The 20,818-nt window shown below is 26.3% G+C and overlaps 8 protein-coding genes across 8 annotated transcripts; 3 read left to right on the top strand and 5 right to left on the bottom strand. All coding sequences in view use genetic code 6, as the record gives it.

Annotated features, from left to right (window-relative positions):
• Positions 1 to 66: 66 nt before the first annotated feature.
• SS50377_27529 (uncharacterized protein) lies at positions 67 to 963 on the top strand (the record flags this gene model as incomplete). The annotated part of the gene is made up of 1 exon (XM_067911315.1): positions 67 to 963. The coding sequence occupies one exon, from the start codon at positions 67 to 69 to the stop codon at positions 961 to 963; it is 897 nt and encodes a 298-aa protein (XP_067762002.1).
• A 1,405-nt stretch (positions 964 to 2,368) lies between these two features.
• On the bottom strand, positions 2,369 to 3,265 carry SS50377_27528 (uncharacterized protein; the record flags this gene model as incomplete). Its single annotated transcript, XM_067911314.1, has 1 exon — positions 2,369 to 3,265. One exon carries the CDS (start codon positions 3,263 to 3,265, stop codon positions 2,369 to 2,371), a length of 897 nt encoding a protein of 298 aa, XP_067762001.1.
• A 68-nt stretch (positions 3,266 to 3,333) lies between these two features.
• On the bottom strand, positions 3,334 to 4,464 carry SS50377_27527 (Transmembrane domain-containing protein; the record flags this gene model as incomplete). The annotated part of the gene is made up of 1 exon (XM_067911313.1): positions 3,334 to 4,464. One exon carries the CDS (start codon positions 4,462 to 4,464, stop codon positions 3,334 to 3,336), a length of 1,131 nt encoding a protein of 376 aa, XP_067762000.1.
• A 32-nt stretch (positions 4,465 to 4,496) lies between these two features.
• SS50377_27526 (uncharacterized protein) lies at positions 4,497 to 6,686 on the bottom strand (the record flags this gene model as incomplete). The annotated part of the gene is made up of 1 exon (XM_067911312.1): positions 4,497 to 6,686. One exon carries the CDS (start codon positions 6,684 to 6,686, stop codon positions 4,497 to 4,499), a length of 2,190 nt encoding a protein of 729 aa, XP_067761999.1.
• A 43-nt stretch (positions 6,687 to 6,729) lies between these two features.
• SS50377_27525 (uncharacterized protein) lies at positions 6,730 to 10,089 on the bottom strand (the record flags this gene model as incomplete). Its single annotated transcript, XM_067911311.1, has 1 exon — positions 6,730 to 10,089. The coding sequence occupies one exon, from the start codon at positions 10,087 to 10,089 to the stop codon at positions 6,730 to 6,732; it is 3,360 nt and encodes a 1,119-aa protein (XP_067761998.1).
• Positions 10,090 to 10,250: 161 nt separating this feature from the next.
• Positions 10,251 to 11,126, top strand: SS50377_27524 (putative Flagellar C1a complex subunit C1a-32; the record flags this gene model as incomplete). Its single annotated transcript, XM_067911310.1, has 1 exon — positions 10,251 to 11,126. The coding sequence occupies one exon, from the start codon at positions 10,251 to 10,253 to the stop codon at positions 11,124 to 11,126; it is 876 nt and encodes a 291-aa protein (XP_067761997.1).
• Positions 11,127 to 11,239: 113 nt separating this feature from the next.
• On the top strand, positions 11,240 to 12,190 carry SS50377_27523 (uncharacterized protein; the record flags this gene model as incomplete). The annotated part of the gene is made up of 1 exon (XM_067911309.1): positions 11,240 to 12,190. One exon carries the CDS (start codon positions 11,240 to 11,242, stop codon positions 12,188 to 12,190), a length of 951 nt encoding a protein of 316 aa, XP_067761996.1.
• Positions 12,191 to 12,195: 5 nt separating this feature from the next.
• SS50377_27522 (uncharacterized protein) lies at positions 12,196 to 16,674 on the bottom strand (the record flags this gene model as incomplete). The annotated part of the gene is made up of 1 exon (XM_067911308.1): positions 12,196 to 16,674. One exon carries the CDS (start codon positions 16,672 to 16,674, stop codon positions 12,196 to 12,198), a length of 4,479 nt encoding a protein of 1,492 aa, XP_067761995.1.
• Between the last annotated feature and the right edge of the window lie 4,144 nt (positions 16,675 to 20,818).

The raw sequence follows: 20,818 nt of genomic DNA, 5'->3' as shown, positions 1-20,818 counted from the left end.
GTTATATTTCGAATCTTGAAATTCCATGTATTATACCCTAACTACTGTAAAACTTAACTTTCCAGAATGGATAGCGAACATTTTGATCTGCTCCGCTAGCAACACGAAGCCCGCTAGCTTTAACTTATGGCTGATATCAATTAATTAAAATCTGAACTCGCTCATGAACGATCAGTGTCGGCCTAACTGAATAATTCGCTGATGACGCAGACAAACGCGCATGCTAATGATACATCGCAGCTATAGGCTTCCTTGGCAGCAGCACAACTTAGAACAGAGCAGCTTACCCAAATTAATACTGATAATAAAGCGGAACTTTACGACCTGCGAAACGAGCGACGAAACTCGTAGATGTAGCTTGATGCAGCTAGACATGAATTTTTCTCATTATAGCGGCAAAATTAAACGCAGAAAGAAGAATTAATTCGGATGCAATCTCAGTTTATGGAGAGATAGGGCGCATACGAGTCGAAAATTGAAACCCTTAAGGCCGCAATTAATGGAGTATCTGGGTTGAATAATTTTAGAAATGGCGGTTTCTCTGCTGCTGTTTCTGCACTTGTTGAATCTGGAAATGACAAAGAATTGTTTCTTGCAAAAATTGCTATGCTTACTAATTAGAATGACGAATTGCTTACGCAAAATGTGAAAAATGAAACCTAGATTAAGTAACTCAAAGTTAAGATCAAATAATATCAGCATTCTTTTGAAGGTAATAATGTCCCATCGGTGAAAATACTCATGGAACAAGTGGAGTAACTTAATGAGGAGAAAGAAGTATTAGAGGACGAAGTGGATACGAAAGCCAAGAGGATGGTTAAAATGAAACATGATATTTAAGAGCTTATAAGCGAAAATAAGAAATTACGAGCTACTACTGTAGAAATGAAATAAAACTTCCGCAACCTGCAGGATATCCGAGAACAGATTCGGGAAATGATTGATGACGAAATGAACGAATGATTAACTAAGCATGTCTACTACTGAGTTTTTCTATACTAATGCTCATTTGATAGAAATGTTATGGAAATAGTCCTAATATTTCGGCAACAGGCTAAGATGACAAACTCACTATTTGTTGCAGATACACGAATATCTGGGATTTTCGGGTGATGTATGATTATATGTAATATACCCTTTTAAACTGATTACTTTTCATATAATAAAAGACTATATCTTTTTAATAGGTTTATATGATATACATTGTGAAAACTAGTTTCAAACCATATTATAATATGCCTCAACTTTATGATGATGATAATGAAATACACTACATATCTAAGGCATAATTAGATATTAGTGTCTAATTTTGTATCCGAATTCAATATATTAATAATATTTATATGAATAGTTATCTATCATAAGTATAAAATATAAAAATTTATCAAATCTATATTATACTTTATCAAAATGTTAACGCTGACACTTAATTAAATAAAAATAATTCTATTTTTTTGAACGATTATCAGAAATTTGTGCACTGTGGTTAATATAAGTTTTTACTAATATGTATTTACCAAATTCTAAGTTATATCCCAAATAATTTAAATCCAACAGATAAGAGTATTAATTTGGTATTGATTTTATAAAGCATATGATTGATTTATAAAACTATATCACTAGCTACCATAGATTGTAAGGATTATAAACGGTAAATAAATTATACAAATCAATATACAGTTAAAAAATAGAAAATATGCATTGTTATTTATTATACTAAAATAGTAAAATTTAAGATAGACTATAAATATGGTAATAATGTTTAAAGTATAGTATTTTCTTAATGAATAGTAGAAAATTGATACCATAAGTATCTTCTTATTATTTATATTTATTGTGTATAGTACTATATTACTCAATATTTTCGGTAGTGACTATTATAATTTAAAAATATATTAGTGTTATAATTACAGAGACATTAGATGAATAATATAAAAATTTGTGAATCTATACAATATATCGATGTATAATATCATTCTTTAAGGTTAATTATTCATATAACAAACTAATAATTTCGATCTCAAAGTTCCTAATCTAGTTGTATAATAGCAATATTTTAAACTCAAATAATATATTGTGCATTAAAGCCTATAAATTTTATGTTTTACGATCTTATTGATGTTACACTCTTTAATTTAAGTCTGCTAGCTCACTTAGCTTAGTGAAAATTATAAAATAATTGGTATACAGACATAAATAACACTTCTATAATCATACATCACCCGAAAATCCCAGATATTCGTGTATCTGCAACAAATAGTGAGTTTGTCATCTTAGCCTGTTGCCGAAATATTAGGACTATTTCCATAACATTTCTATCAAATGAGCATTAGTATAGAAAAACTCAGTAGTAGACATGCTTAGTTAATCATTCGTTCATTTCGTCATCAATCATTTCCCGAATCTGTTCTCGGATATCCTGCAGGTTGCGGAAGTTTTATTTCATTTCTACAGTAGTAGCTCGTAATTTCTTATTTTCGCTTATAAGCTCTTAAATATCATGTTTCATTTTAACCATCCTCTTGGCTTTCGTATCCACTTCGTCCTCTAATACTTCTTTCTCCTCATTAAGTTACTCCACTTGTTCCATGAGTATTTTCACCGATGGGACATTATTACCTTCAAAAGAATGCTGATATTATTTGATCTTAACTTTGAGTTACTTAATCTAGGTTTCATTTTTCACATTTTGCGTAAGCAATTCGTCATTCTAATTAGTAAGCATAGCAATTTTTGCAAGAAACAATTCTTTGTCATTTCCAGATTCAACAAGTGCAGAAACAGCAGCAGAGAAACCGCCATTTCTAAAATTATTCAACCCAGATACTCCATTAATTGCGGCCTTAAGGGTTTCAATTTTCGACTCGTATGCGCCCTATCTCTCCATAAACTGAGATTGCATCCGAATTAATTCTTCTTTCTGCGTTTAATTTTGCCGCTATAATGAGAAAAATTCATGTCTAGCTGCATCAAGCTACATCTACGAGTTTCGTCGCTCGTTTCGCAGGTCGTAAAGTTCCGCTTTATTATCAGTATTAATTTGGGTAAGCTGCTCTGTTCTAAGTTGTGCTGCTGCCAAGGAAGCCTATAGCTGCGATGTATCATTAGCATGCGCGTTTGTCTGCGTCATCAGCGAATTATTCAGTTAGGCCGACACTGATCGTTCATGAGCGAGTTCAGATTTTAATTAATTGATATCAGCCATAAGTTAAAGCTAGCGGGCTTCGTGTTGCTAGCGGAGCAGATCAAAATGTTCGCTATCCATTCTGGAAAGTTAAGTTTTACAGTAGTTAGGGTATAATACATGGAATTTCAAGATTCGAAATATAACTATCACTAATCACTCACTGAGCTCTACCAAAAAGACTCCTCCTGCTCACCATTAGTAATCAGGTATATAACTAATATTGTGATGAAAATCAATAATAAGTAGAAGAGTTCGAAGCTTTCCTGAAGGATCAGCAGAACTATATTTCCTCCAAAGAAGGAGAACACCACTATGGTGATTGGTAGGAACGAAAACAAGAACATTAAGATGCGTTGCTACCGGAAGATGTGATTTTTGTAAAAACTTGACAAAAGTGTTAACACTCCAACGAAAAGGACGTACGACGCAGCGATTACAATACCAATTTTCCAACTTTTGTATATCTTCGGGTAGACGACCAGAAACACAAAGCTAGAGTAGATTGGAATGAAGAATAGGTTTTTATTGATCAAAGTGAGAGAATAAAAGATGATCTGTAGGAAACAAGCGTCGAATTTATAGACGGACATCGATTTGAGAATGATGGAGATTAACGTAAGCTTGTAAATAAGGTTGTGCATCTACGGAATACGCCTATTACGCAAGAGAAGGACAGCCCCAATAAGCGTTATACTGATCAAACTGTAGTATGGTTAGAATCTGGTACTGGACAGTTTGTAGTACAGCCAGAATTCTTGGCTCTTTGTCGTTACAAGATAGTTTAGGTTAAAATCTTTCAAATAAAATATGTGAATAATCAGTGAGATTGCCGATAGTAATATTAATTTAATCTTTTGGGCGCGTACTAGCTCCTTCCAAAACAGGAGCAAAGTGAATACAGATATCAGGGGATTTGCTGAAGGTAGTATCATACATCCGATACTGAACATCACATTATCTGATGACAACATACCATTGATAATTAGAAACAAACCAAATGCGCCAATAGACTAGTATTCCAAATTTGGTTTAAATATTTCAGCTAGCCAAAGGGGATCCAATAACAGGCTGGATACCAGTACTTTAAGCTCGATCTTCTTAATGAACGGGTACCTGGCTAATTTAAACTGATTGGAGTAGTACACGCAGAGCAGAACGTGGGATATGAAAATAAAAAGATACACCCTATAGTCCTTGCCAAGTTATAGGGACTGTACCTGATCGATATAGTTCAAAAGAATGAATAACGCAATGGCCACTGGTAGATGGTTGATCATTGCTAGGAAGTAGAAGGACAATATAACTCATATCATAATAATACTATACCCTTTACTTTTTCAAGAAGCAGCTTAATCTCGGTCTACCGATCGAACTTGTCATAGGTCATTGTGAGTATACATTCAAGCATATCTGCTATCTACCCTACTATTGCGCCCTTGTGCTCCTCCAGCGCTGTGCCTAGAACCAGTAGGATATCCTCATTTTTTAGGTAGCTCAGCACGCAACTAATTTCGTACTGGTTCCGCCTGCTATCCTAGTTCTTGTTCTCCAAGAATCCTAACACCAACCCCTTCAGAATCCCTGCAACATCGACCCCGAAATTCATGAAGCCTGCTAGTAGGCTGAAGCACACCCGCACCACCGGCTCCTCGCTACCAAGAATCTCTGTCATATACTAAAGTACCTCATTATTAAATAGTATTTTAATTTACTCAAGGACACTAATTTCGTCATCTTTCAAATTATACAACTCCATTATCACCCGTAGTAGATCGTCAGAAACTATCTACCGTTTACAAAAATCAACTAAAATACAGATATTTTGCACTAAAACATCCCCATTCTTGTTGTATACTAGATTTGGTATTAACTCATACACACTTTCGATTAATAAATCACTTATAAATTAATTTTTTACTTATTTGTTAAGTAAAAAAAGAACGAATTCTTGAAGCTCAGGGTTGAACTCAAAAGATGCCAGAAAACTTAGTATATATCCAATTTAGTATTCTTCTAAATCACATATTTCAGGTTTTTAGTATTAATTTTCTGTGTCATTCTGAGCTTAAATTGTGAGCAAAACAATATAAATTAGTAATTGATTTTGAAGATCAAGAGATAAAATATCTAGAATATTACTCTAAAATGAAATGAAGTTGAACAGAGCTACATGAGGCGTAAAGTATATATTTTATAAAATCTCAGTTTAAATAGCTTGCTAAAAATCACATTATTTGCACCCTAAAAGGACTTTTGATAGTTAGTTTAAAGCTCCTGAGATAGTAGTTTACGTAAAATCGTAATATTCAAATACATTTAAAGTAAAAATCTAAGTAAAGTTTTGTCTTAGAATTCTTTGATAGATAACAAATGCATTTAATATAATATTTGCATCGATTTGATTTTTAGATTATGACATTTAGCAAAGTTAATAGCATGCGAAATTCGTAGTTTCGATCGGGAAGTTTCCAGTTAAAATTTGAAGACAGCAATTTAATGCATTTTGGTTAATAAGATCATAACTGAATAAATTACAAAACACTTAAATTTAAATTTCTAATGGATATTAATCAATACGTTATATCATTAAGTCTAAAATTTCTTGATTTAGTATATATTTAAAAAGACCTTAAAAGAAGAATTAAGACTGTTCTGAGAGGTATAGAACCTAATCTGTCTATAATAAAAATTATGCTGCAATTTATTGAAACCATGTAAGTTTAATTTGATTAAAAATATGGAAAATTTGCCCAAAAAATTGATAAAAATCTATAATATTTTCAGTATCTAAATCCTAAGTAAATTAACATATTACATCATTTTTCAACACTTCAAATAATTTTGCAACTTTTTCAGGTTTAGAAATCAGAAATTAATAGTCAAACATATTCTAAAGTTGCTTAAAACGCTAATAAGTTGGAAGTGCTAGTGCTAATTTCATTAAAAATACAATATTCATTTTCTTTCGAAAAATTTCATCCAAAATAGAATTAGTTTAAGGTAAAAAATTTATAATTTCTGGAATTAACTCGTTAAGCTGTTCTCGAGTAAGCATAACTTATGAGATAATTATTTTTAGAACTTACACCTTAAAAATATTGTCTAATGGGAAGCAGAGAGAAGAAAAGGAAAGATCTATATTTTATTTATATGATAATGCACTTAAAATAACATTTTAATTATCTATATCAATTTATACCTCACCAAGTTAGTTTGATCGAAAAATAAACTTTCCTAATGCTTAAGTGAGTGGTACATTTAACTCATAATTAATATTAAGCTTAGTTATAGTTTTGGCAAATTATTAGGCTATTTTACCAGCAAGCTTTGAATTAAGGAATGATAGTATAATAAATTTTATATCTGTAGATGTACAGTTATTAAAACACTCATAAACTTAGTGATAATCATCTAATGTAAAAGTATAGTTAATCAACTGATTTAAAGGATAATAATTATTCATACTAGCTTCATTAAAGACGTACTAGTAGTTTACCATTTTAAATTATATTTCTTAAATATTATATTGAATATAAATTATTTCAGAGATGGGCAGCATTTATTTTAGTATCAGATGAATTACCTCTTTCATAGATTCCAATTCCTCTTTTATGTGTAAAAACATGATTTTCACAATCTTTATACTTTTTATACCATTTCCCACAGTCTGGAAAAGTGCAAAAATGAACCTAACAAATACAGGTTGTTACTAAACATTTATCATCTCTTTCACCTATTATCTTACAATTTGGACACTATATCATACCAGCAGTACACTTTCGTTCATATGGATTTATTCTCTCATGCCAGTTAAAGCAGTAATCACAAAAATGTAGATGACATGACGATATAGGGCATTTTTAATAAAAAGCATCTCCAGGAATTTATTACGCTGCCTCTTTATGTGTTGGACAACATGGAGTTGTTTATGAAGTTACTAAGTTATAACTAAGAGCTTATTATATCCATTTTTTGCAATTCTGCAACTGGAGACCAAACATCACTTGACCTAGAGAAATGATAGGAAATACAATTTAATCATCAATTTCTTCCATGTATTATGGAAATAATTACAGTAACGGGCGTGCTATATATTCATTAGAAAAATCTTTTATTGCGCAATCTCTACCAATTGAAAACAACTCAATCTATCCAGATGGCATTATCGTAGGTATGAAAACACCATTATGAGGTTCATTATCACATTCACAACACAACATTCTAGGTTTTAAATTACAGTTAAATAACTATGCATAATTTACTTTAATACCTTCTTTTGGTGATGTATTGAAATTTATTTTCACAAATTATAATGGAAGAATGATTTATGTAATGACAAATATTTTAGAGGATCCATTAAATATATAATCAGAAGTTGTATCTGGAACAATATGCGAATTAATTAACTCCTGGTCTAATGAGACGCTAAGTCTGATATCCTTATTTAGTAAATAAATCAATGAATTTGAAGCTAAAAAGTTAAGTAGTTTACTAGAAAGATTATATATGTTTGGATTACGAGAAGAAATTCCTGGATCGTTTTCAGAAAATTAATTTTTAAGATTTATCACTGAGTAAGAGACTAATGAGTACTTATTACATCCATCTGATATAATTTCAGCATAACATTTTTATTTTGCATGGTAATATATTAAAGAATTTCCCAAAAATGGAATTAGTATAGCTATTTTGTTGAGATATTACTAAATTTAATTAAAATTTGATATAGTTTAAGTCATATTTAATATTAATTGAGAAGAATCATTTAGATGATATAAAAGAAATTATTAATTAATTAAATATGGCAGCACATTTTCATCGAGTAAAACTTATTTTATTAAAATAGATGCAAGTGGAGCCTTATAGTTACTAGAAAGCTAGAACACATACACGAATGGAGAAGATTCGTCAGAAGCAACAAGTATTTGAGTTTAAGATTGCATAATAATATTAATTTCATTAAATTAATATGGATACTTAATATTTACAGGTATGTAAGTACTGTTATTACTTATTAAAGTTAATTTTTCATTAATTATTTGAATAGTTGGACTAATACATAAAGAGAACCCATTAGTTTAGGTTATAAGCTTATCAATATGTTTAGATAAAAAATTCTATATAATTTACTCTGAAATTTCATATTATTAAAGATCGTATTAGATAAATTTTTATAAAATTGATTCAATTTTGTTAGAATCTAATTATTTTAGTACCATATGGATAGTATCAAATGATGATAATTATTATGATAATTCTAACATAACATGATAAATATTTTATGGTGATTGTTATATTTATAAACACTAATGAGATACATAAATATTGTCTAGTTATTATATTGAGAAAATTAAAAAGCAAATATATTTTTCCTTTGATTTTAATGTCTATAGTATTTACTATTATTGTGGGGTAAAATCATACTATAATTCATGTTTCTTATATTTAATAATATTGCAATATTTTTGTTATTATTTATCTTAAGAATAAGTAAAATATATGTCTGGAGAATATGTATACATATAGTAGTTAAAATCAAATTAACTTTTTGAATTTAGTTGACAATATTAAATTTAAACAAAATAAATTTCAGATTTATTGTTAAAAGATTCTACTACTGCTATTTTAATATCTTAGTTTAAGCTTTCCATAACAATAGTACCGTTATACTAAAATTAAAATTCTTATCCTCTTTGAATAATATTTTAATGTTCAATAGAGTTAGATTAGATGTCACAGTAGTAAATATCAATAGTTTTTTCTTGAATTTTTATTTGCGTAAACAGATTAAATAAAGATCCACCAGTTGCACAAAATGAAATAAATGGTTTCATTTATATTAGCGATTTCCCTAGCTCAAAGTTAACAAATTTATTTATAACCCCGGTGTTGTTAACTAAATATCCACCCGACCCTATAATAATATCAAAACTAATATCATTTTCTAAAAATTATTTAATTACTTAATTAAGAAGTGCTTAAACTTTAGAATCTATAATTTTTTACCTTGATTTTAAATAAATTTCATCCACATAAATAATGTTATCATCATACATTAAATTTTCATCATCCTCGGAATTAAAATTAGTTATCAGTAAATCTTCAGATAAAACTTGATTCAATCCTAAAAGTTCAATTTGCTCTATATTTGGTGTATTAATATTATCAATAATATGGCCTTTAAATTTTGAAATTTGTTTCCTAATTTTTTCTGTTTTTTTATTATTTTAAAATCTTAATAAAATATCTTCATATGTAAGTTATCCTATATTATCTATTACATAATTATAGGATGATTTTGTTTAGAGAAATTAAACCTCTCTTTATTAATTTACACTAAATGCGACGCAATCACCATAATATGCTCCAAAATTTATATACAATGCGTTAAATGTTTGTTTACCATTTAGCTTTTCTGTAACAATCTCTGAATCTTACTTAACAAAATTTAAGGCTCCAGAAACACAAGATGGACTAAATATTGGAGTAATCTAAAAAATTTATTATATGATTTTACTAAGAAAATCTTGATGCCATTGTTTGCATGAATTTGGTACTAAAATAATAATATCCTTAGCATATGGAAATAGAGATTTAGCTTATTTAAAAATACATGAGAAGATTGATGATATAGGAATTGATAAGTAAGCTAGCTAAATTTCTGGCAAAGTTGGATATTTTATATCGTCTGAATTAAAAAATTCTGATTTGTAGAATATTGGATATCCTTTATTGCGTTAACAAATAAATGGTTTATTTTCCTCATCAAAATCAAAATTTGGTTATTTATAGTTTTCATCACCATAAATACCGCATATCTTTTATTTATTATCTTTGCTTAACGAACTTAACACTAGATTAACATAGCCAATGTCAATGGCTAATACAGGTCGAGTGGTCATTTTCAAACAATTTGTTAATTATATAACAAAGATATAAAATATACAATTTCACCATAAACTGATATATTTTTATTTGTATATAATAATAAGTTCAAGTTCAATATATTATACTATTATTATATACTTTTTTACATAATATATTCATTCCTAATTTCGTCCGCATGAATACTTCAGTCCCCTAAAACCTTTATATCTAACCAGAAGAATATCTAGAGCTAGTTAATAACCCAGAAACCGCGGATTAGTTTGCAAAACTCTTTTTTAATGCATAAAAACCTTCTCCTCAGCACGAAGCAATTTGCGAACTACTAAACAATTTTTTGGTGTTCGCCACATCGCGCCTTTCATCAGATTTTGCATCCTGTGCGCTTTTTACTGCCCTGGTTGACCTACACTCCGAGAATATTTCGTCCTCGCAGGCAGATCTGTATGCTACTGCCAGGAACCGTCTCCTACAGTTTTCACTTGAAATTCCGACCTTCTATACTGCACCTTTGGAGTATTCTCAGTCTCTGATTTGCGCTGAATTTTTGGACGAATTCTACTGCCAAACCGGCTCTTTCTGGCGTTTTTTATTCTCTCCACAACCGATTTTGAGTATAAAATCTAGACAAATCAACGAGATAGTTTCTATTTAAAGCATAAGACAACTTGGCGTCGTTTTGGGCGGAGCTGAGGAACCCAAAGCAACGAAAGGTGGCAGCCGGCCAGGAAGCAAAAGCGGTGCTTAAAAGCCTGATTTAACTACTAAATTAGAGAAGGCGAAGTATGAGTACAACGTAACTTTGCAGCCTTTGAGCTAGGCAGTACAGTGGTTCAAACCAGCACCTCCAACAGCAGACGAGAAAGCTGACGAGCAGATTAAGGAGATTATTACAGAAGTTAAGATGGAGGAGACCTAAAATACAGACAAGGAGAGCGAGATTGACGTGGACAAGATGGCTGAGGCGATCAAAATTGCAGCTCAAAATGAGCTGGATAAAGTGAAAACGAGGGTACTGCAGGAGCTTGAGACTAAGAATACGAAGAAGAAGTGAGGGATGGATTTGGTAGATTAGGCTCATAATAATTCTTTATATCGTATGTTTTTAAATGAACATTTGATTGTAGTAGAATTTATATATTAATATAATATAACAAAGATAATATAATGGATGGAGTTATATATGACATTATGCAGAGTTTAGAGATTCAACCATCTGCTGAGCATTCATAAAATACTGTAAATATTAAGTAGAGCTTTAAAAATAAATAATTTTCAGTAGCATATAGTGATAAACTTTAGGATGTGTAAGACGAAATTGAAGTTTAAAAATTACTAAAGGAACTGTAAATATAATGTAGTTCATCTGATGAATATGAAATCAAAGATGAAGATATACATATGAAGCCTAAAGTTTCAAGTACCGTTATTAAACCATAGTAATTATAAAATAAACCTAATAATCTGTATAATACCCCGATCTAACCAAATATTAATTATTCAGTATCACCATTAGCTTTATCTTCTACCAATTTGCAATAAAAGACAAAGTTTTCCTATTAAAATTTAAGTATATTATAAGATACTAAATAATTTTCTAAATATGCATCAGAAAAAGTTAAATAATTTGAAGATTTAGAAAGTATTTCACTTATTAACTGCAAAAATTAAACAAAGACTGAAACAACCTATGACGAGATAATATAGTTACAACTTGCGAAAACAAATTCTGTTGCAATTAATAACTGTTTAGCTTGTTCATCTCAAATATCCAAAACTACCTTAATAAGGTTATTGGATTAGTTTAACTTTTAGAATATATTTTCCGCTGACTATGATGAGTTTAGATAACTTAGTTAATCTGAAATACTTGAAGTTTTTTAAAAATCAAAACAGTTAGAGAGCCATTTTTCGTTCACACGATTGCTTTATAAATCTATATCAAAGGAGTTTCCACTTCCACGATTAAGTTAAGATAATCGTAATATACTCGAATTTTGTTTAACCTTCACGAAATAGCATATTTTTTAAATTAAAAAAATAGTATAGAATTTAGAATTAGAGTTTGATATTAGTATGAAAATTATAACATTGCTAAGACTGATGTAAAACTTATGATAAAATCATTTTAACCAAATTGTTATATCAGAGAAATCCTCAAACTGGTCTTCGTTAGAATAATACACAAACTTAAACTCTTGAACTATAAATTTTAAAATGGAAAGAGGATGAATTGCAATTTTATATTATTTATCTTAAAAGTCAATGTCTTCAAGTTATGGTATTTGATCAATAATTAGGTGGAATATTGATTTAATTTCTGAATAATCATTAGTTTTCATAGCTAAAATTCTAGGTGGCATACTTGTAAGTAATAGTAGTTATTTTAAGTATTAAATATCCTGAATTTCATCTTAACTATATATGGAAATAGAAAATTAAATAATAGGTTGGATAAGCTGAGTCAGACCTAAATTAGATATTTATTTTGTTAGAATTTGATTTATAATAGGGAAATCGTTTTGACTGAATTTTAAGATTTCAAATGCCATTTATACGTCTCTAATATCTACGTATATATCAACATTATTAAGAATTTAAATAATATATTTTTCTTCTAAAATATTATAGTATTTCACAACTTTTAATAAAATTTTCAAAACTAATTAACTAATAATATCATAATTCTATTTAATTGGTGTCAACTATTAGCTAACCTATTAAATACTTTCAATGAATTCATTTCCTATTAATAAATCTGAGCAAAGTGATTATAATACTTAGATTTATGTACATTCTACATTTTAATCTATATTCTCACTAATATTTTATGTGCACTATATTTAAGAACTATTAAATTCTAAGTTCAATTAATCATTCAAATCTTTGAAAATTGTTGAAACAGACAAATCAATCTCATTAAGTACAGGAAATAGTTTAAACATATCTACTTCAGAGCTAGATTAATAATTGAATAACTTAAAAATGTCCTTGCTTTTTTCTATAAATATATTGTCGTAAGAATCTTATCTATCTAAATTTAAAACTATTTTGCATTACTATATGATATTTTCTCTAGTTAATTTTTTATTACACTATTTTTCTAACATTGTTAATGCTAAAACTTAAGCTATTTAGACATCATTTTTCATTATTTTTACTCCGATATCAAACAAAATTTCTATAGTTTTTTGTTCATGAAAATATGAAAATGAGAAAATGAGAAATTATAAGTCAGCAAAATTCGAATAGCTTAGTATAAATTCATCTAAGCTTTCATTTTCGCTTTCGTTTACCATTAAAAGAGTCTACAAAATAATTTACTACAAATAAGTAGAATAATTTAAGTTAGAGATTTTAATAGATTTACAGAGTTATATAAATGGTTTTATTATTATTGAGGTAATATTATTTTAAATAAGTAAGATTATGATATCTAGTACGTGTTAAAACTGAGTAAAGTTTTATGTTGCTTAATTAGTTATAGCTATTAATTCCTAGTTCGTCTATTATGTTGCTAAATTATTTTAAAATAAAACCTCCCAAAGTTCCGAAGGTTATTTTTTACTGTATATGTCATTATTTGTTTGTCTTTAGTTAAATAATTAGGAACATGATAAAGTTTCAGGTTAGATTTATGATGAATCAATAGTTTTTTACAATAGTTGGCTTTCTCTTAATTCTTTCTTAACTGGAGTTACTGGTCTAGATTTTACTTATACTGGAATTTATGATCTTAATATTTTCTTAATTGGAGTTGCAGGTCTGCTGGTAATTTTACTTTAAGGGAAAATTCGCTCAATTTCATTAACAATTTAACTATAGTTTACGCTATCTTTCGCAAATTTATAAATTTTTTTGATAAATTCATTATAAAAAAACGCATCTTAGCTTTCAATATTTGGAATAACATACTATCCAATGTATCCAAACATTATATTCTATAAATTAGTATTTTTAATAGCTGCAATTATTGCTGATGCAAAATAATTATTTTTAATAACAAAGTCTTACTAGAATAATTATGTTTCTTAGGATATAATTGAATTACAAACTTGGTTTGCATAAAATATTAAATTTTTCTTTCTACTATTAAGTAAAATTATAGTATCATCAATTGTCGATTTTATTAATACCTATTTATTTGAATAATTTCCTTAAAATATGAAATTAAGAATTTATAAAAACATTTCAATAATAGTAGAATTTGTCTCTATCTTAAGTAGCCTTAACGAAAATTAGCAAAATTCCGAGTCAATTTTGAATATATCTGGGGATTAAGAAATTTCATTTAAAAGCGTTTTTAAAAAGTTTAATTTATCTTTAAGTTCATGAAGTTAATTGTATTCTTATACAAAATGTGAGACAAATGATTAGTTAGGTCGTTTGGACTTGTAAATTGAGAATTATTTAGATTTTTATGTTGATGTAGATCTTATATATTTTGGCTCTTCAAATGAGTTTCCGTTTTCTACTTCAATTTATGAAATCTACGCTAAAATATAAGGTATAAATTGATAATATTCAGCTTGTTAGTGTGTAAATGTTTATGAGTTTAGAAGTATTGCAGTTATTTTAACAAAATTTGATAATTTTTTAATTTACACTATTTTAAAATATTAATCAGTAACGATAGGCTTTGTCTGATACTTTGTTTGCACATCATAAATTTATATATCTTTGATATTAATCTTATTTTAATATATATAATAATGCACAATGTATAGGCCGAGTATAGCAATATATGGAATTTGACAAGATTAAATTTTATTTGTAAATACTACTTCTAATACATTAAGATCATATTATTAACTAATATAAGATAATATTGAATTAATTAGATGAATTTATATATCCTTATTTATATCTTTACACAGGAATAGGCATTCAATCTCCATAAGCCAACCATAAAGATAATATCTCTCAATAAGTTCTATATACTTATTTAGATTGATAGTTTAGTCAATATTATTAGATTAGTTTTAAAAATAAAACTATAGTACTTTTTAAATAGAATTATAATCTCTTTATTTAGCCTAGAATAACACAATATTATCATACATTTTGCATAGAATTGAAGAATTCATAATGATACTCAGTAAAGTGTTAATTAAAGGAGAATTTATCTAGATAACATAGAATATAAACTCTAGTATTTATAATTATGAAGTATAAAGCTAATTTTCTAAAAGTTTTTAAACTGCTTTTTCCTATGTCTATATTGCCTACAGTATTACTGTATACTACTCTTTAACAATATTAATATTTTGTATCTACAAATATGATTGATTGTGTAATGCATCATGTTATTATTCTAATATTACTACCTTCTTATCAGTTGACACGAGAGAATTTAAAAAATCAGAAATGATGATGTTATTACTGGATTCAAACTTAAATTTCTAATATGAATTTGTTTGTTAAAAAATTTGTAAACATAATTCTTCCCAAAAATAGTAGCTCGTTTACATTATTTTATTAAATATCATAAATGGTCTATCATTTAAATACATTAAATCATCAATTATCGGTCTTATGAATTTTTTATAGTTCGATGCAAACTATTAAGAAATTTGAATATCAAATTAATAGTAAACAACAAATAGAATTTAAATTATTCGCATAAAATATTATTCAAATAATTTATTCTATACTAATTTATAAAATACGTCATCGAAAAATTAGACAAGTAAGCAGTCTACCAGTGACTTAATAATATTAGATTAATCATATTACTATAGAAGAAAATGTACAATATGATTAAGTTAATTTTCTGTTATTTCTTATTTATAGTATAGTATAACTATATTTAAAAAATTAATATAGATAGGTTTAACTTCTTTCTCTAATAAAGAAATAGATGTATTAATTAAAATTTTTAATGAATCCTTAGGGTTACTATCTTCTTATTACTAGAATTAGTAGTCTAGGAATGGATTTAATTGCTAAATAGCCATATTATATGCTTGAGATTTCATTTCATTTGATATTTCAATCATTTAAGGTAGTCCTTAACTAAGTGAAATGCTCATAATTTCTGGCTAAATATCTGGAGAAAATTGTATTTTTTCTTTAAAACGAAATTACTACTCTTTAATATAGAAATTTTTTAATATATCCCAATTTTTAGTTACATATTATTAAATATCAGAATTATTATTTTTAATCTTATCTATTTTTTAACTATAAATAATACTCTTTGTAGTATTAGATCCTTATATAGCAGCTAATTATTTAATAATATGTAAAACCAGCATTGTGGCTTTACTGTCTATTTTTTATGATAAAATATCAATCATTTGTGGTCTAATGCTTGGTGTAATCTAGAAATATTATTTAACTATTTAAACAGCATTTGGGAGTTATGATCCTAAGAGTTCAATATTTCCTAATATTTAAATAGTAACTTATTTAATTAGTTCAATATTATTTATCTATTAGTAAATTTTAATAAAATATTACGAAATTTTAAGCTTTTCTTTTTATGATTATGTCAAACTCTTTAATAACAATGAATTTATAGTATAATCATCTGATTTTGTTTATTCAACTGCAGAATTTTATGATTCTATATTCATATCATTAAACGCAGAATTTATCATTTATATTTTATAAAATTATATATATAATTTATTATATTCTACAATAGAATATAATCAATAAATTAAAATGATAACTACAAATTAGTAGGTAACTTATCTATCTGATTTAGCTTATCAAATTACTGATTCTAACCTTAATTTACCTATAATTTAGGATTAAGATTAAATAGAGGATCTTTATAGAATATATATTAAACAGCTTAATACTCCAATTTTTAGTAAGACAAAATTTATATTCTAAGATCATTAACAATAAACTAAATAGTTATCTGATTTACTAACATGTTAATTATAATAGAATAATAAGTAGAATCTACAATTATTGGATAATAATTATTAAGTTTATAACGAATATTTATTTCATAAGTTTAACTATATAGGACCAGTTGGTTCAGGAGAAGTTAGCATGGCTGAATAAAATGGATATATTATTGTGATATCTGATTCATTCCTAACTATTTATTTAGAAGACAAACCTCTTTTATATTGTCCAACAAAATTAATTTTCAATGGTTTATAATCTAAAGTGCATTCAATTTGTTTCACCACCTAGAATTCTCTTTTTAGTTGTATAGCATCTAGTTCTTCAGGTGTACTCTATATATTATCAGGGTATCCAGGGTAAACATTCGAAAGTAATACTGGTGTTTAACTAAGAAGATAACTTTTATGTAATTTTGATTAAGGAAATCTATTTAATTTTAATTTTTTTAATATAACATAAAAAGATAGTTAGTTGTTAAGCAACATTGGTTAAGGTTATAGAGTTATTGCTTATTTAAGTTTTTGGTTAGAAAATATTTGTTAGCATATGGTAATAGAGATTAGGCCTTCATTATAATTTTGTGAAGTTGTTGTTTTATAATGTAGTAAATAACTTAAGTAATTTAATTATGAATATTAAAATGACTGCTGCATTCATATTAAAACAATGAAAAGCGATATAAATTCTTATACATTATAATAAGCTAGTATTAACAAGTTAAACTGTTCTATATTATATAAAAAATACTAATTAATTACTAACATATTTAAAAAATAAGTTATTTTAAATTTACAATGTAGTTAATTATACTAGTTTAATGAAAAAGATAATTAATTTTTAGTATCTGGAGATACTTAGATTTTAAAAGTATAAGATTTTAAAGTTAACACCTTATATAAGACTTACTTAGTAGGCTAAAATTTGGTAATACCATATTTTAACGTTAATAGTGAGAAATCATTAACATATGAATTTAATGAGTAAGTAAATTAGAATAGAATTTGTTTAGATTTACAATTAAGTTATTCTTTTTACTCATCTAAAAAGTTATTAAATAAACGGCAAGACTTATTAAACTCGTTTTCTAATAGTTTATTATAAGATTCATCTATTTAATACGAACCACTTCATTTATTCATTGATAAAAATGTTTTTATTGTTTAATAAAACTAAGAAGAGATATTTAGACTAGATTTACAGATTTTGACTAATTATGTGTAATCTAAGATTTAGATTTAGCCCAGGAATAAAGACGAAGATTTTTAATATAATCCATTTTAAATGAGTAGCTATATATTTCCTGAGCTATAATATTCATATTATTTAGTTTATGATGTTAGTGCTAACTTTACAAGGGAATCAATAGAATACTATTTATTCTTTTTAAATTAAATTACAGTAAGTTTTTTATATGATGATAATATGAAAGTTATTACTATTGATTAAATATCGCCAATTAATGAGATTATATTTAGTTTAGAATTATAGAATTTTAGTAAATATAAATAAAAATTCAATGATTTAGTGTTAAAAAAATACATTAAGGTAGAGAAAATAATTTATAATGAAATTGAGCCAAATGCCGTCATTTAGTAAAGTCCTGAGATTTGCTTTTTAGTTTCAGAAGTTTTTAAACAATCAAGCGAATTATTTTTAAATTAAAATGGTATATTATTAATCCTATAAGCTAATTATTTTGATGGAGTAATTGTCATATTTTAAGGATTGAGATAAATAGGAAATTTTGATATTTATATTTAAAAATCTTAATAAATTGTTTAAATTATTTAGTTGATTATTAATTGCATTGAGAAAGAAAATTTCTTAATCTAAAATTAGTTTAAATAAACGATTACATAATATCTACTCATTTTAGATGAGTTTTTAGTTTAGATTTAGTTATTATCATTATTTTTTAAGTCACAAAATAGATATTCTTTAGAAGAATTTGTTAATTAAATAGTATCAAATGAATAATAGTTTTTAACTTTTTAATAATATTATTAAAAATATGATTAATTTAATATATTGAATTTATAGTAGCTGCTTACATAATTTAGTTAATCAGCTATTTATCCTAATGTACAATTAGATTCAGAAATCTTTGGTTTTTAAGTATCTTCTTATTGTAGTACTGGTAATTTTCTTGCAATAGCAGTTTCTTCTCTTTAATAACAACTTAACTATTTTATGTTGTTGTATACGCAGAATAATTTGTTCAATGAATTATCTCTTAATATGATTATTCAAATTTATAATTTATTAGGATAATAGAAAAGTTTACATGATTCATGGTGTTGTCTTGAAAATTTTGTGTTTACTAAAAAAGTAAATCTTACTTAATAATATTTTAATCAACTAGTTGCATTATATAATTTCGAATTACCAAAAGAGAAATCATAAGATAAAACAATAATTGATATATTATTATTGTTAATTGAATCTTTACTATCTCCTAAATGTTTATAAAAAACCTCAATTTCATATTAGTATTCACTTATAGTATTGCTTGAAGAAATATAGCACTCAAAAGATTAATATTATTATGATAAAGTAGATCAATTTATTATGTATTTGAGATATTTAATTTTGTAAAAATAATTCATAAAATTTGATGACTATTTACTAATTCCACTAAATGAGTAATTAGTACCATTGATATGTGAATACCTGTAGGTTGATAAAATATCTAAAAATTATATACTTACAATTTTACAATAAGTTAATTGGGAACCTTTTATTGACTAGATATTAAGTAATAATAAATAAGATTTATATTTAGACGAAATTTTATTGCATATACTCAAATAAAGCGAGTCACTTGATAATTATAAAGATATATGTTTTTATATTTATTAAAATGCACCATTACACTGGTCAGCTAAATCTATGGAACTATATAATTTGCTAGATAATATATAACAAGGTACATAAATTCATAAAATATTTCTTGAAAGTAAAATACCATTTTCGTATAGTCTTATTAATTCAAAGGACAAATTAAATGAATTGGCAATTTCTTTAATCGAATAGAATTAACTGAAATAATTTAAAATAGTTGTTTAATTAGTAGATTTTCCAAAAATATATATTAAAAGTTTGTTAGAATTAAGTATAAAATTATAAAAATTAGATTTCATACATTTCTTTTAATAAGAATTTAATATTATTTCATCGTTTTTCGGCATCATTTTTAACGATGTTAATATATTACCAAAAGAAAGTAAATATATACTAAACTTATTGAAATTTATTACATAGTAGTAGTTATTTTAGATTTTGATTGTTTAGGAAAAATATACAAGAGAATAACTTTATTTATAATATTTGGAGTATTAGCTTCCATTGTATGAACTATATTATGATGATATTTCATTTGAAACAGTTTTATTAGATATTTATAATATTATAGAAAATAAAGAACATTTAATAGAGATTCTTTATTAATTGCCAATTTAAAATCATCTTAAACTTGAAATATCACTTTCCATTTGTAAAACTGATATATAATTATACAAATTTCTTTGTAGTTAAAATAAAATACATGTTAACGAGAATTAGTTTATTTTTTGTTCTTATGATGAAATAATATCAAATGACAATTTATATATACTTTTTAATAATTTCATTAAATATTAAACTAATTAGTAGATACTAGAAAACTATAAATTTTGTAATAGTATTTTTAATATATCATAATCTTTAGATTCATTTTCATCAGAAATTAATTAATAATTTGAGTTTTATATACCGAAGTTTTCGCTTGCGCAATCTAAAAGTATTATTGAAAGTTCTTTTAAATTATAATTTTAATTTAATTAAGAAGATAAGCCTAAAATATTTATCCCATCTAAACTATAATTCCATTTCCTCTGTGAA

The sequence above is a fragment of the Spironucleus salmonicida genome, chromosome 7 (assembly GCF_000497125.1).
Source record: "Spironucleus salmonicida strain ATCC 50377 chromosome 7, whole genome shotgun sequence".
NCBI lineage: Eukaryota > Fornicata > Diplomonadida > Hexamitidae > Spironucleus > Spironucleus salmonicida.
This window is presented reverse-complemented; position numbering and strand designations above follow the sequence as displayed.